General features: G+C 34.2%; 3 protein-coding genes across 3 annotated transcripts; all 3 read right to left on the bottom strand.

Annotated features, from left to right (window-relative positions):
- Window positions 1–549: 549 nt before the first annotated feature.
- LOC103521865 lies at window positions 550–4148 on the bottom strand. Its single transcript, XM_008486974.2, has 3 exons — window positions 4094–4148; window positions 3574–3652; window positions 550–1068 (listed from the first exon to the last, which is right to left on the bottom strand). The coding sequence occupies exons 2-3, from the start codon at window positions 3619–3621 to the stop codon at window positions 817–819; spliced, it is 300 nt and encodes a 99-aa protein (XP_008485196.1). The 5' UTR covers window positions 3622–3652; window positions 4094–4148; the 3' UTR covers window positions 550–816.
- On the bottom strand, window positions 3624–6187 carry LOC103521922. The gene is made up of 4 exons (XM_008487030.3): window positions 5988–6187; window positions 5706–5835; window positions 5501–5616; window positions 3624–3652 (listed from the first exon to the last, which is right to left on the bottom strand). Exons 1-4 carry the CDS (start codon window positions 6082–6084, stop codon window positions 3624–3626), a joined length of 372 nt encoding a protein of 123 aa, XP_008485252.1. The 5' UTR covers window positions 6085–6187.
- A 1250-nt stretch (window positions 6188–7437) lies between these two features.
- Window positions 7438–9550, bottom strand: LOC103521913. The gene is made up of 4 exons (XM_026832411.1): window positions 9488–9550; window positions 8917–8952; window positions 8500–8626; window positions 7438–7544 (listed from the first exon to the last, which is right to left on the bottom strand). The coding sequence occupies exons 1-4, from the start codon at window positions 9548–9550 to the stop codon at window positions 7438–7440; spliced, it is 333 nt and encodes a 110-aa protein (XP_026688212.1).
- Window positions 9551–15309: the final 5759 nt, after the last annotated feature.

The raw sequence follows: 15309 nt of genomic DNA, 5'->3' as shown, positions 1-15309 counted from the left end.
ATAACGGTAAGTACAAGTAATGTAATATGGTAGATACTACATACACCAATAACCAAGTAATGTTCGTGAGTACATAGGTATATCTATTAAATAATTACATATTAAATGGGATTGAAATGTACTACATACATACCTATCTTGTGTTTACTTACATAGGTATGTAGGTAATTGATGATATCTATGTATTTACCACTAATCATAGTTATTGCTATTATTCGACTAGTGCTTAAATTGAACCTACTTGAATTAAATTACGCTCTTTAAGAAATCATTCAACAAGATAAATTTGCATACTTATATTAAATTTGTACAAATAATTATTATTATCAATATGACATACAATAAACACATAGGTACTAACGTTTTAATACAATCAATAAAATTTCGAAAAATAAGAGGTTAAATACGTACAGAATATAAATATGTACAGAGGTAATTAAATCATAGGGTAAATATCAGTATCATAAATGTATAATATTCACAATCTACGAGTAATTATGTACCAGATACTTAGGTATAACATAATACCATATACAAAATTACAAATATGTACAGAGGTAATTAAATCATAGGGTAAATATCAGTATCATAAATGTATAATATTCACAATCTACGAGTAATTATGTACCAGGTAGGTACTTAGGTATAACATAATACCATATACAAAATTAGAGATACTTCGTCGATATGACCTTGATATTTTTGTCCACAAATATGTCACTTTTTCTACCTGACATGATCCTGAGAAAGTTGTCCGCATTCAACTGCAACCTCCAGAGGTTAAAGCGCTTTGAAAGGAGGCCGTGTCATTGTTGTTCAGTAACTTCCAAACCCGTAGTCATAATCTCCATCATCATCATAGTCATCCTTAGTGCCACCTCCACCATAGTCCTCGTCCGATCCAGGAGGCACCAGAGCTCCTCCGGCAAATTCCTCCAGTGGTTCCTCGATGCCAAAGTAGGAAGCGAACCCATACACCATCCGCATGATGAAGAGCCGGAAGAACTTGATAATATTGGTCTCCTTGCTGGGGGCAGCTTTCTTACATTGCAGCCCGACAACGAGAACCTGAATGAAACATGGAATTTATTTCTTAGTGTTTTTTTTTTTTTCTTTACCGAAACGTCACATGAGTTCTACAAACCTCGGTTCTGAAGCTATTCGTATTGACTATTGAACAGAACGAAGGAAAAAAGAAATGTACATGTGAGAGTTGTCAAATAGGAATACCAACATGCTTAAGAACACTCCTACATAAGTCATACAATTTTGACTTCGAACCAAATTACCAACCTACAAAAATAGAATAATAACTGTTATCCCATATTGCCTAAGGTCCCAATCCCACCCCTTCAATAAATCCGAATCAGATCCAGTTTGATTAATTTTGGGGAACAATTTTAGAGGTGTAGAAGACCTTCCCAATTTATTGCTCAGATTATTTCCCAATCATATTTTTAGGCTTTCAATTACCTTGTCAACCACGTGCCCACCTTTATTTCTCTTAACCATAAATGACTGAAAGGAAAAAGACCGAAAAAAGGAGATGCACAGATGAATTCATCTAGTTTATTGTTTATTTATTAAATGAATCAGGACTATAATCGTCTCACAAATCAAGTACACAGTACATACAATCTTTTAAATCACACTACACACTTTAAACCTGCTTTGGTTCAGTCTTCTTCTTTTGAACATTGTCAATCATGGTGGCTAATTCATTTTTGTCATGGGCTGCTTGGAGAAGATCTGGAGTATTTTTGGCTGAACCCTTGTTTGAGATTTTGGATCCAGCCAGGACGTTCTTGGTCTTCCTCTTTTTCTTTTGCCTGCTATTTCACCTTGGAAGCTGATGTTATTTTGCAGACTTTTTGTTTTAGTAGAAAATTAAAATTAGATTCCAGTCCAAAGTAGATACATTTACATACTAAAGAAGGCAAGGACCATACTAGCTCTCATAGAGAAAGCACAGCAACTAAGCGAAACCATTCGTAGAAAGATGGCATGAAATTATTCAATTTGGGAAAGTAAAGTCAAAATAAAAGCTCTTAACCTTAGGCTAGGCCTGAATTTTGGGACGGTATGAAATTGTAGAATGCTGAGCATTTTAATAAAAGACGAAACTTACTGAAAAATTTTCAATTTATTTTCATGCTCTTATCGTAGTAATCTTTTTTGTCAATTAAAAGTTCTGAATATTCTGGTTTAGTTAGTTCTGTGAATGATCGCCTGGGAAGAGTAGTTACACTTCGGATAATATGGAAGGAGCCCAGCTATTGTGTATGGGCGTCCGAGGGGTTTTAAAGCCCAAATTCTTCAAACGCCATTATTTTATTAGTAACAATCTGAAGAAAAGAAATCAAGTACGCACGTACTTTATGGATTTTACTTCAAATCTGGTCTGGCAGACAAATATAGCAACACAACTTAGATGTGATTTACAATAATCACATTCCTCCTATTGTCATTAGAAGTGGAAAATGAGGATTTTCAATTAAAAACATATTTGAAATAACCTATGATTGTATACGTACAGATACGTAATATACCCAAAAAATGAGAAAGGGGGAGACAGAGCTTTTATAACAAAGGCGCAGATTCAAAATGATTAATCCAACAAATTATGAACACAAAAAAAGGGAACAATATGGTAAAACTTCTAAACATCTACAAAGATGTGGTTCAATCAATCTGTATAACAAGCAGGGGTGTCTGTGCATTTATAACACTGATGAAATCTTGAAATAATTGAAGCAAGAACATCGCAAGCAATGCTTCTCCTATCCATAACAGTCATGAAAGCAAAACACCACGGATCAGATCACTAGTCTCAGAATCGGTATATTGCTATATTGAATAAGGAAGTCAGACAACTGACTGAATAGTCTACACAAAACTGTCCCGCTGAGTTACAAATAACCCAAAGAAAATAATGAGTCTCATTTAAGATTAGCAAACCGAGAAGTTCTTGTTGTCATTGTTTATTATCTCACCTTGACTGTTGAACTAGAGGTCAAGTCTTATTACAAAGTTTAATAGGTCAAGTGAATCCCTTACTAAAATGACAAATGTAATTAGAAGTAAGGAGAAGGGTTTGGAGGGAGAACAAAGGAAGGAAGAGAAATGAGAATGAAAATTATTACTCGTTAGTGAAAATGTGAGCAATAAACACACCATTTTCCATCATAACATCCATAAAACACCCAGAATATATTACTTTCCTTATTATAGGATTTGGAAAGTAAAAATCTATTTTACAATATTCTACATAATTTGTACACTTTAAAAACTGCTAGTATGGGATTATCCAGAGCTGGTAATATTGGTTGTGATGACAAATAATATTGGAATGCTGAGACTGAGAGAAGTCCATTATTTTATTAGTAACAATCTGAAGAAAAGAAATCAAGTACGCACGTACTTTATGGATTTTACTTCAAATCTGGTCTGGCAGACAAAAATAGCAACACAACTTACATGTGATTTACAATAATCACATTCCTCCTGAGAAGACTATAGTCAAAAATTCGGATTTTCATATTTTCGTCTATGTAATATTTCGAAGGAACTCACCAAAATTATGAAGACAATACATTTTCTAATATGTGCTAGTAGAGCCATTGTCACGACCTTTTGAGATAACACAACATTTCTGAAAACAAAATTTTATTACATTTCAATTTAGGAGTAAGTACACGCGGGCCGCACAAAAGGAGCTGGCGGGCCGCAGTTTGTGCACACCTGATATAAAGTCACATGGAGTACCTATCTATTGATAATAATAGATAAACAACATCACCCAACAAGTCCTTTATGGATTTATCTGTCCCTGACCTCCACTTTGATTTGCATAAAGCAAAAGGTTTTAAATAACTTTCAAGGGTTTATACAGGACCAAAACGAAATATGGGGTACAAAGGGTCAGTTTTAAGCTTCCTTTATTATTTTTTTCCTCAACCTTCTAATAACTTTCAATTTACTATCCTTTTAAAACAGACTTAGAATAAAAGCTCTTAACCTTAGGCTAGGCCTGAATTTTGGGACGGTATGAAATTGTAGAATGCTGAGCATTTTAATAAAAGACGAAACTCACAGCTTTTACTGAAAAATTTTCAATTTATTTTCATGGTCTTATAGTGGTAATCTTTTTTGTCAATTAAAAGTTCTGAATATTCTGGTTTAGTTAGTTCAAAATCTAAAGGAATGTAACATTTTAAAATAAAAGTAAAATTCCAACATGATAGATAGAAAATTCGAAATCCAGGAAGATTTTGAGCAAATAATACATTAAATTTTAGAGAAAATCCATCTAACGTGTTAGAACGAAAGTCGATTAATAAAAAACAAAATGCAATAGATGCAGAATTGCTTACAAAGCATGATCCTAAAAGTATAATTTACTTCTTTTAATTAAGTGAAATGAATAAATAAACAACCAATTGATTCAGAGATTATCATTCCCAAACAGTATTACTACCTACCTATTCTGTGTGCTTTGCGCACAGAAAAAAGTCAGAAGTCACATCAATTAGAACTTTACAAATTATAGCAAAGCATTATTATTTTAATTAGTTTAATTTTTAGAAAAGTTCAGCTTTTAGTTCCTCAGAAAATAAAAAGAAGAGGTGTAAGTTGATGGATGGCGGCTTTGGGGACTCAAATAAAATTATTTTTCAATTATTCATTAATACCTAACTTATTGCAGGGGTAGGTACTTCAGAAGAAGATAAAGTATTTAGCTTTTGAGCAGAGTACCAGGGTAGTTGGAAGCAGACAATGTGACATAGTTATAGTTGAAACATTTACTTGTGACTTAAGATCATAGTTATTTGCGAATAAGATAATAGAAAGTAAAAATTTGGGCTTTTGAAACAACCTAGACTAGTTGATGGGTCGTCAGCAATGTCAGCTGATAGATGGGTCAGAAATCAGAAGTGTCAGAACAAGATGATAGTTGGAAGCAGACAATGTGACATAGTTATAGTTGAAACATTTACTTGTGACTTAAGATCATAGTTATTTGCGAATAAGATAATAGAATGTAAAAATTTGGGCTTTTGGAAACAACCTAGACTAGTTGATGGATCGTCAGCAATGTCAGCTGATAGATGGGTCAGAAATCAGAAGTGTCAGAACAAGATGATTACCTATAGACACTCTAGTGAAGCAATGTGAAGATTTAAAGTCACCAGAACACTCAATACTCATTATATTTGGCGTAACTCCTCTGTACTCAGCATGGCTTCAACTTGTATTATTTTAAAAGCAAAGTTTTTTCTACAATGAACTTTTATTATTACTGTCCCCTATTTTTATTTATTTTATTCATAACAGAATTCAAACTTTCAACAAGATACAAACTCTGGTTGGTTAAATGGTTTACAGTGTTTTCATTGTAAGACCAATTCTTTGGTGGTTGAGTCCTTGTTAGTTTATTTTCTTTCTGGGGAATCTGTATAGAATTCTACAGAAATAAAAAGAAAAACAAAACAATACTTACGTTGATTGGTTTTCAATTCGTCCATCTTGGCAGAAACATTTCGATAGCACGATTTACCAATGGACTTATCTTTCTCTATGAATTTCTTCATCAAATTATCATCGCCACAACAAGACTGAAAATGGAAAGTATTTTAGTCTTTTAATCACCATAATATAATGTAGATACATTTTCTGTAGTAAATTTATGAAAAAAAAAAAAAAAACTGAAATGACGATGTTTGCAAACAAATTTGTCATCGCTTCCATTTCCTTCGTCCTTTGCGTCCCTTTTGCCTCTAGGTTCTTCATCTGCTAGATGCATGTATTCTTCCAAATTTTGTCTGAGATGCTCATCTGATACAAAAGAACAAGAAGCACATCATTACCTAAAGGCTAAAATTAATCGAGGCGAGTGACGTCCGTCTATTTTCAATTTTTTGTTCTTAGAAGTCAAAAGTAAATTCTAGATCATAAAGAAATATGTATCACAATAATATTGTACTTACTCAACTCATGGTTATCGAATGAGTAGCACTCTTTCTGCGGCACAAGAGATGCAAGAAGTAACAGAGAAAACGCGCAAAGGGAAATTGATGAATTCATGTTGATAAAATTAACAATTCCAACTTTACAAGTTAACAATGAAAATCACTTGAAGTCGACAACTGACTCACTGAATCATTTCATACTAACTGAGAACTAGAATGTGAATTCCGGTTTTATATCGGTAGGTCAGGAGAGTTTCTGTATGTCCGACTTAAATTGTAGAAGGTGGCTGTGGTAATCCAAATACTACTAAGGTAGAATTGTTGAGATTATGGAAAGATCAACACTTCTCTTCTTGATTTTGATTTGAACAATCCATTTGGTCCAAATGGACGGCCAACTAATGATAGAAGATATCCAACTACCCATTAAGATATCCAATTATTTGCCTCATTTTTTATGAATTAGGTTCCTAGTACTGTTTATTGGCAACTAATGTATGTTCCCCTTTATTAAACCTTTTATTAGTGACCACTGTCAGGAGTCAATTAATCATGCCAATCAGATTTAAACGAAATTTAAAAAGAGACATATTTAGAATATTTGGTGTTTAGAATCAATATTCCAAATTCAATTGCAGCAATGAACATTTTCGCGATTCAAGATTCCAGCTTGATCAACAAAATCCGCCAAAATCGCTACCTTCCGTCCATCAGAAATTTGCCAACATTCAAAACAGAGCTGAGTATGTACACATTTGATGTTTCAGAAACAAAGTTTACTTGATACTTGATGACAGTTTCCTACACGATAACAATGACAACGTGTGAACACTGAATGACGAAGTGAAAAACATTAAATCAGTAGCCAATTTATGTTCTAAAACAATAATCGAGTTTTGTTTTTTCCTCAAATTGTGAAACCAAAAACATCAGCAAAAAAGTACGACCAGATAATTGAATTATTTATTTTTTAGCTAATTATTTTGAAGCTGTATCAATTTGAGTCCATCTAGACAAAGTTATGATGATGAATTAATGTGATTATAGCAAACCACGAATACCGCGATAATGGCATTTTATAATTTATTATTGTGCTTTAAAAGCTATCATTGGAATTGCTAAAAAAAAACTGATGGACTCCCAAATGGTGCTGATGATTTTTTTTTTTTTTTTCCTGGTGAAATTTGTGGTTTTTGATAGGAAATTTTTAGCGCATAGCATGATTTCTGAAAATTTTGACTCTTTCATGATTTAGCGAGGATACACATACATAACAAGTTATCAAGCGCCAAAATCTCCCTATGTAAGAAGAGTTATGGATAGAGATAGACAAACAAGATATGTAGCTGACATGGACTGTAAGTACCCAGTTGCTTTCTATTGACAAAGTACTCACGCTTCATTGTGATCGAAAATTTCTAGATCAAAGTTCAGAACTTGGACTCAGATATATTCAAAAGAAATTAGGTTACACTCTGTACAGGATCTTGCGCAGAGGGCCCAATGACCTCAGCAGTTGTGTGCTAGAAATGTACAGAAAGCCAAACATAGAGAGCTTTCTGTGTTTCACTAGAGCTTAAAATTTGGTAAATACATGAAAATTAAACTTGAGTTAGATGTGATTCTTAAGACAAGAGAAAAGAAAACCCCTCTTTTCTCCAATATAGAAATGTACAGAAAGCCAAACATAGAGAGCTTTCTGTGTTTCACTAGAGCTTAAAATTTGGTAAATACATGAAAATTAAACTTGAGGTAGATGAGATTCTTAAGACAAGAGAAAAGAAAACCCCTCTTTTCTCCAATGCTCAGATAAGTTGCGACATTTTAAGAACCCTGTAAGCTCTAATACACAGCCAGATGGCTTGTGGTACGTGCTACAGATTAGAACGGAGTCCGTTCTTAATGCATATATGTCAATCTGATTACATCTGGAACCGGTTTCGGGTACAAAGTTTGATCGCTATTGAACTTGGCTTGAGACTAGAAGTCTCGGTAGCAGCGGGTAGCTATGCTTGACTCCAGCGCGACCCAGGATACCACAAGTTCAAGTCGCGTGCTCTCACAATCCAAGGGTTGGTGATCGAAACCAGGAGGTAAAAAATTTGTGGTTTTTGATAGGAAATTTTTAGCGCATAGCATGATTTCTGAAAATTTTGACTCTTTCATGATTTAGCGAGGAGACACATAACAAGTTATCAAGCGCCAAAATCTCCCTATGTAAGAAGAGTTATGGATAGAGATAGACAAACAAGATATGTAGCTGACATGGACTGTAAGTACATGGATTTATTTACACATGTTGAGGATCTCATTTTCAACTTTCAACACTATAGTTTGACTGTTATTTTCTTATTATTTTGTTTACAACTAAAACCAGGAGCGATCCATACATAACGGACCAATACTCCAGAATGACTTTATTCCATAACAAGCTACCATTTAAATGTAACTCACACTAAGAAAAAATTCTAGAGAAGTACCAAAACGGTGATTTTATTTTCCCACAGTAGGCCTAAAAGCTCTAACTTACAGAAGTCCTTCTTCAAACATTCATTCAACCCAGCGGTGACCAAATCTTTCTGCCAATCTTCTTTGAAATTTTCTGCCGTGACATAAGCTTGAATTTTTTCTTGGTTCAAGGAGCCATCTTCATTTAACTGCAATTAAACACACAATTAAGTATTATTTCAGGAGCAAAACTCCAAAAATTACTTATGCACAGAAGTTTCTTTGCGGCCCACCTATGGTGTTACATCGTATGTTTAATGGTATTATTTCAGGACCAAAACTCCAAAAATTACTTATGCACAGAAGTTTCTTTGCGGCCCACCTATGGTGTTACATCGTATGTTTAATTTTTAAAACATAATACGTAAATAAATACATTACTTTTCTTGTAGTATAACGAAAGTAAAAACTGACAAAAAGCGAAATCAAAATCACTTACCAGCTCTTGTTTTTTCCCAATACACTCGTTCACGCACTGTGAAGAAATCAGGAAAAAATCAATAATACAGCAATATTGAATTTTTATGTCAATCTGATTACATCTGGAACCGGTTTCGGGTACAAAGTTTGATCGCTATTGAACTTGGCTTGAGACTAGAAGTCTCGGTAGCTATGCTTGACTCCAGCGCGACCCAGGATACCACAAGTTCAAGTCGCGTGCTCTCACAATCCAAGAGTCGGTGATCGAAACCAGGAGGTAAATTACCAGCTCTTGTTTTTTCCCAATACACTCGTTCACGCACTGTGAAGAAATCAGGAAAAAATCAATAATACAGCAATATTGAATTTTGAAGGCCTAGAACTTAGAAAAACACAAATCTTTAAAGTGCCCTAAGAGGCTTATTTTATGGCTCAAATGAACAATTCAATAAATACTACATACAGCAGAAATATTGTTGTTGTGCAATACTGCGGAGACCATTTTTTCCGTCAACTTAGTGATTTATGTAGATAACAACGGTTGAAACGTTAGTACATTTAGTCATAATGCAATTTGTGAATATACTCACATAGATTTTCTTCTTCATATTTTTCAATCCCTCACACGAGAAAAAGTCCATTGGATCTCCCATTTCTGAAACAGAGGGTCAAGCTATCATTTATGACACATATCATTAACATTTAGAAAAAATTGATAATTTTATATTATTATCTTATTTTTATAATATAAGATTTCCCTTACACACCCCATTTCTGAAACAGAGGGTCAAGCTATCATTTATGACACATATCATTAACATTTAGAAAAAATTGATAATTTTATATTATTATCTTGTTTTTATAATATAAGATTTCCCTTACACACATACGGGAGGTAAATCGATTTCGGTTAATGGTACATTCTGATTTCCATCCTCTCCAGGATTCCATGCAGGGGTTTCGTTTCTGCTTTTCTGTCCGCTATTTATACGGCACCTGAGATGCACCGAGCCTGTATTAACTGTTGAACCTTTATAGGGGTAGCAGTACCATGGCAATCATAAAATTGATGTTTGAGTTGCCAAAACTCAAAATTCGTAGCAATAAAATAGTTCACCTTGACAACTATTATCTTGTTTGTGTCTAAGCCTGTATTAACTGTTGAACCTTTATAGGGGTAGCAGTACCATGGCAATCATAAAATTGATGTTTGAGTTGCCAAAACTCAAAATTCTTAGCAATAAAATAGTTCACCTTGACAACTATTATCTTGTTTGTGTCTCTCATCTCTCACCAATCTGTTTGAAGAAAAGGTACAAAACACAAGGAAGGAAGTTTCACGAAAGAGTGGGTTCGTTCGGTACTCCAGAGAATTTCAAAGGATACATTTTAGAAACTTCCAAAACGAACCCCTGCGGGCTGTAGGTTTGGAGTTGAACATTTACTTGCCCGTTTTCAAAGAGAGAACTTGTGAAATCATCATAATCCGATATAAACTCACCCAGAGGCTGAGGAAATGCAGCTTTATCTCTCCATTCTATTTGATTCTTTCACAGGATTCTATTTGTGCCAATAGTTCAATCCATTCTAATAACATTAGGAAGAAATGGTTAGGTTGTATGGCCTTGGTTTGAGGCCGTTGGGATTTAGTGTAGTAATAGTGACGCATAGGAGAAATTGGCTGTACTTCACTTATGATGACAAGAAAAGTTCTTTCTCCATGACCGTGAATACTGCGGCATTCTAAAAAAAAGATAGTATTCAGGGATCACTGTTTCTTCGGAAATTCAGAAGAACCTCAGTACCTCCATCCGACCACCCCCAATAGCACACCACAAGACCTACGTAAGAAATATCCTCTCTACTTCAATACCATTGAATAACACGTAGCTTTTAGCGTGTACATATCCTGAAGTCAAGGAGTTATGTGACACATAGGAACTTGTAATCTAGCAAAAGAAACGGAGAAAAGTCTACTTGAGCCGAAGCGGCGTTATCTTGTTCTCCTAATAAAATCGGCTGGGCTGGGTAGTCCCAAATAACGTAATTTAGTTTTGAGAATTTATTGATCTTTTCAATTGATAATATACCTACTCAAGATTTACCCAGAGATATTGAATAATTATTGGAAAATATTGATCTTTACCATAATGACTTCAATTTGTCGACCACATCAGTAAAAACAATCAATCGCACACGAATGTACTGGGGATCAACCCCCTTGATAGTAAGAAAATATCTTTGAAGACAGCACCTCTTTTCCTCAATCCACACACAATTTTAGAGGGAACCAACAATGATAAGAAGACAGTATGCACTTGGTAATACCGTAGAAAATGATGTAAAAAATGGTTAATTTGTGGTGCCACATCAGTAAAAACAATCAATCGCACACGAATGTACTGGGGATCAACCCCCTTGATAGTAAGAAAATATCTTTGAAGACAGCACCTATTTTCCTCAATCCACACACAATTTTAGAGGGAACCAACAATGATAAGAAGACAGTATGCACTTGGTAACACCATAATAGAAAATGATGTAAAAAATGGTTAATTTGTGGTCGGCCAAAGAATTTTTCCATTGTTAATGGTCGTCTAATTGCGGTAGGTAATAATACCGTACGCCCGGTAGCTCCGTACATGGGCAATTTAGACATACGTAGGTGTGGTATGTAGAGCCTCAATATGGTACTGATCGTACAATAGTCTGGGTAAACAATATTTTTTTCCTGTCCCGTGCCTCATATCTTCAATTATTCCACGTCTTTCTTCAACTGGATCTTCATAGCCAGAGTTTCAAGTGCAGCAAAATGCACGAGATACCGAAGGAATGCAATAAATACTAGTAGGAAGAAGCGTACACCGTACACAATTACACACAGATCGAATATCTTTGGTTATAACGAGATACCGAAGGAATGCAATAAATACTAGTAGGAAGAAGCGTACACCGTACACAATTACACACAGATCGAATATCTTTGGTTATAACGTAATTTGTGGAAGAACATAGCAGTCTACCCATGGCACTCGACGAATATTCAAATGAAGAGAATAAAATAAAACGAAATTCCAATTCTTCAAACCCTCTCAACAACAACAGAAAAGTAGGTGAATTAGTTGCAGAAAAACTTTAAAGTATTATTTTTGCGTTGAATTTCTAAAAACTCATAAACTTTTTTGACTAAACCCTCTTTACATACCCTGTATGGTATTTTATTTCGAAATGTTTGCATAAACGGGGTGACCTCTTTACGTTCCGTTTGAAAATTTACTTTTTGGTTGAATATTTCAATTATTACCCTCTCTAAAGGATTAACAGGTATGCTAAGTTCAAGAGCACCAAACAGAATATTTGAACAGTATCCAAACTCATTCTAACACTATCTTTACGATCATTTTGATTATTACAAGTTGAACTTTGGGTTAAAAGTTAAAAGGATTTGGCACCCTCAGAACGGACTAAATTGTTATCAAAGCAAGCACAAGCACTATTATTCTGTTCAATAGTTTTTGAAGCTCCATGCTAAACTTTCGGTGTTAAGTTTTCATTTGAGTGTTAAAAATTATACACCTAACACGAAAGTGCCATGAATGATTTCATTGAAAGTCCTTACCTAGTCCAGAACCAAGGGCTTCAATTTTCCGATTGGTTCCCCCAGTATACTGTATAGCCTTTCGTACTCCGAACTCCAATACAAACACATTGCCTCAAGTTTAATTTTCATGTATTTACCAAATTTTAAGCTCTAGTGAAACACAGAAAGCTCTCTATGTTTGGCTTTCTGTACATTTCTAGCACACAACTGCTGAGGTCATTGGGCCCTCTGCGCAAGATCCTGTACAGAGTGTAACCTAATTTCTTTTGAATATATCTGAGTCCAAGTTCTGAACTTTGATCTAGAAATTTTCGATCACAATGAAGCGTGAGTACTTTGTCAATAGAAAGCAACTGGGTACTTACAGTCCATGTCAGCTACATATCTTGTTTGTCTATCTCTATCCATAACTCTTCTTACATAGGGAGATTTTGGCGCTTGATAACTTGTTATGTATGTGTATCCTCGCTAAATCATGAAAGAGTCAAAATTTTCAGAAATCATGCTATGCGCTAAAAATTTCCTATCAAAAACCACAAATTTCACCAGGAAAAAAAAAAAAAAAATCATCAGCACCATTTGGGAGTCCATCAGTTTTTTTTTAGCAATTCCAATGATAGCTTTTAAAGCACAATAATAAATTATAAAATGCCATTATCGCGGTATTCGTGGTTTGCTATAATCACATTAATTCATCATCATAACTTTGTCTAGATGGACTCAAATTGATACAGCTTCAAAATAATTAGCTAAAAAATAAATAATTCAATTATCTGGTCGTACTTTTTTGCTGATGTTTTTGGTTTCACAATTTGAGGAAAAAACAAAACTCGATTATTGTTTTAGAACATAAATTGGCTACTGATTTAATGTTTTTCACTTCGTCATTCAGTGTTCACACGTTGTCATTGTTATCGTGTAGGAAACTGTCATCAAGTATCAAGTAAACTTTGTTTCTGAAACATCAAATGTGTACATACTCAGCTCTGTTTTGAATGTTGGCAAATTTCTGATGGACGGAAGGTAGCGATTTTGGCGGATTTTGTTGATCAAGCTGGAATCTTGAATCGCGAAAATGTTCATTGCTGCAATTGAATTTGGAATATTGATTCTAAACACCAAATATTCTAAATATGTCTCTTTTTAAATTTCGTTTAAATCTGATTGGCATGATTAATTGACTCCTGACAGTGGTCACTAATAAAAGGTTTAATAAAGGGGAACATACATTAGTTGCCAATAAACAGTACTAGGAACCTAATTCATAAAAAATGAGGCAAATAATTGGATATCTTAATGGGTAGTTGGATATCTTCTATCATTAGTTGGCCGTCCATTTGGACCAAATGGATTGTTCAAATCAAAATCAAACATGAAAATAATACCATTATGTAGACATGTTGGAAAAAAGGGGAAAACTAGACACCCGTCTACTGTTCGACATTAAAGTTTCAAACACATTTGTGAATTATTTGTAATTACTCTTGTCATTTTGTAATACCTTTTACCTATGCAGACTTATGAGGCATAGGTATTACATTTAGGGCTTTCGTATGTTCAAATAAATTAAGAAGGGATCTTTTGAAGGTATTTCGACTTTTTAAAACCGTAATGGAGAGAAAAATGAGAGGGAGCGAGAGACTGAGTGAAAAAGAAAGAAGGGGGATGGAGAGATAAATTGGAAGACTTTTAGGAAAAAGAAACATACGGTGTAAACCTAAATGGTAAAACTAGATAAAAAGATGAAGAACTAAATACAGACACATATCTAGGAAGTATGGTGAAACAGCTAGAAAGGAAGGAAGAGATAGCACAGGAGGGACGAAGTAAATAAATAGACTAGAATTCAAGTCAAGCAAAGAAATGTGAGTAAGGTAGAAGATTGAGATAAATCACAAGTAATCCACTGAGCTACTTATCGGATTAACGGATTAATATTTGATCAAAGATAAAAACTACTCCACTTTATAAAAACGGTTCGCAAAATTATTTTTCTCCTTTTAACGGATTAATATTTGATCAAAGATAAAAACTACTCCACTTTATAAAAACGGTTCGCAAAATTATTTTTCTCCTTAATTAAAAAAAATAACCTCTGTTTCATACCTTTCGCTACCGTTCTTATAGAAAACGGTGTTTCATGAACACAATTTCACGTTGGACACCTCAATGATTTTTAGGAAAAGACAGAGAAAATCCAGGGCAGTTAGGCATGAGAAATGCACGACTTCTGTAAGTTAGAGCTTTTAGGCCTACTGTGGGAAAATAAAATCACCGTTTTGGTACTTCTCTAGAATTTTTTCTTAGTGTGAGGAATATTGGTCCGTTATGTATGGATCGCTCCTGCTTTTAGTTGTAAACAAAATAATAAGAAAATAACAGTCAAACTATAGTGTTGAAAGTTGAAAATGAGATCCTCAACATGTGTAAATAAATGGATTAATAATTTTTTCTTGTCTTTTTAGATAAGACATCATTCCCCAAGGAAGAATCTACTGACGGTGCTGGTCTCAATTGTAACCCAACCTACCTGCAGTTCTTGAGCTGTCTTTACAAGGAAGTCGAAATAGTAGGTGGACATAATTATTATCTTTCTTTTTAGGTACCACATGTCTGGATTTAGGTTTAAATTAGATTACGTCCAAGTCTTTATACGAACATTTACTTTATTTTTTCGAGATTTGTCTTGAAAGTGTGCGATCTTGATTTTTATAGATAGGTCATTTAAAGTCCGGATTTAAGTAATAAGAAGACATTCATCTCTTCTAATGAACTACTATTGGTGAATATTATTATTATTATAGGTAGTTG

This window comes from Diaphorina citri, unplaced genomic scaffold (assembly GCF_000475195.1).
Source record: "Diaphorina citri unplaced genomic scaffold, Diaci psyllid genome assembly version 1.1 scaffold77, whole genome shotgun sequence".
NCBI classification, from domain to species: domain Eukaryota; kingdom Metazoa; phylum Arthropoda; class Insecta; order Hemiptera; family Psyllidae; genus Diaphorina; species Diaphorina citri.
The sequence above is the reverse complement of the archived record's forward strand: the minus strand, read 5'-3'. Positions and strand labels throughout refer to the sequence as shown.

Coding starts and splice junctions, on each gene's coding strand:
- LOC103521865 (XM_008486974.2), bottom strand. CDS start 3,621: ATGGCTCTACTAGCACATATTAGAAAATGTATTGTCTTCATAATTTTG. Junction 1,069..3,573: donor GTATTGTCTTCATAATTTTG/GTGAGTTCCTTC, acceptor TGTTTCATTCAG/GTTCTCGTTGTCGGGCTGCA.
- LOC103521922 (XM_008487030.3), bottom strand. CDS start 6,084: ATGAATTCATCAATTTCCCTTTGCGCGTTTTCTCTGTTACTTCTTGCA. Junction 5,836..5,987: donor ATTCGATAACCATGAGTTGA/GTAAGTACAATA, acceptor CTTTTGTATCAG/ATGAGCATCTCAGACAAAAT. Junction 3,653..5,500: donor CGAATTGAAAACCAATCAAC/GTAAGTATTGTT, acceptor TTTTGTTTTCAG/AAATGTTGTGTTATCTCAAA.
- LOC103521913 (XM_026832411.1), bottom strand. CDS start 9,550: ATGGGAGATCCAATGGACTTTTTCTCGTGTGAGGGATTGAAAAATATG. Junction 8,953..9,487: donor ATATGAAGAAGAAAATCTAT/GTGAGTATATTC, acceptor ATTTCTTCACAG/TGCGTGAACGAGTGTATTGG. Junction 8,627..8,916: donor TTGGGAAAAAACAAGAGCTG/GTAAGTGATTTT, acceptor GTTTAATTGCAG/TTAAATGAAGATGGCTCCTT.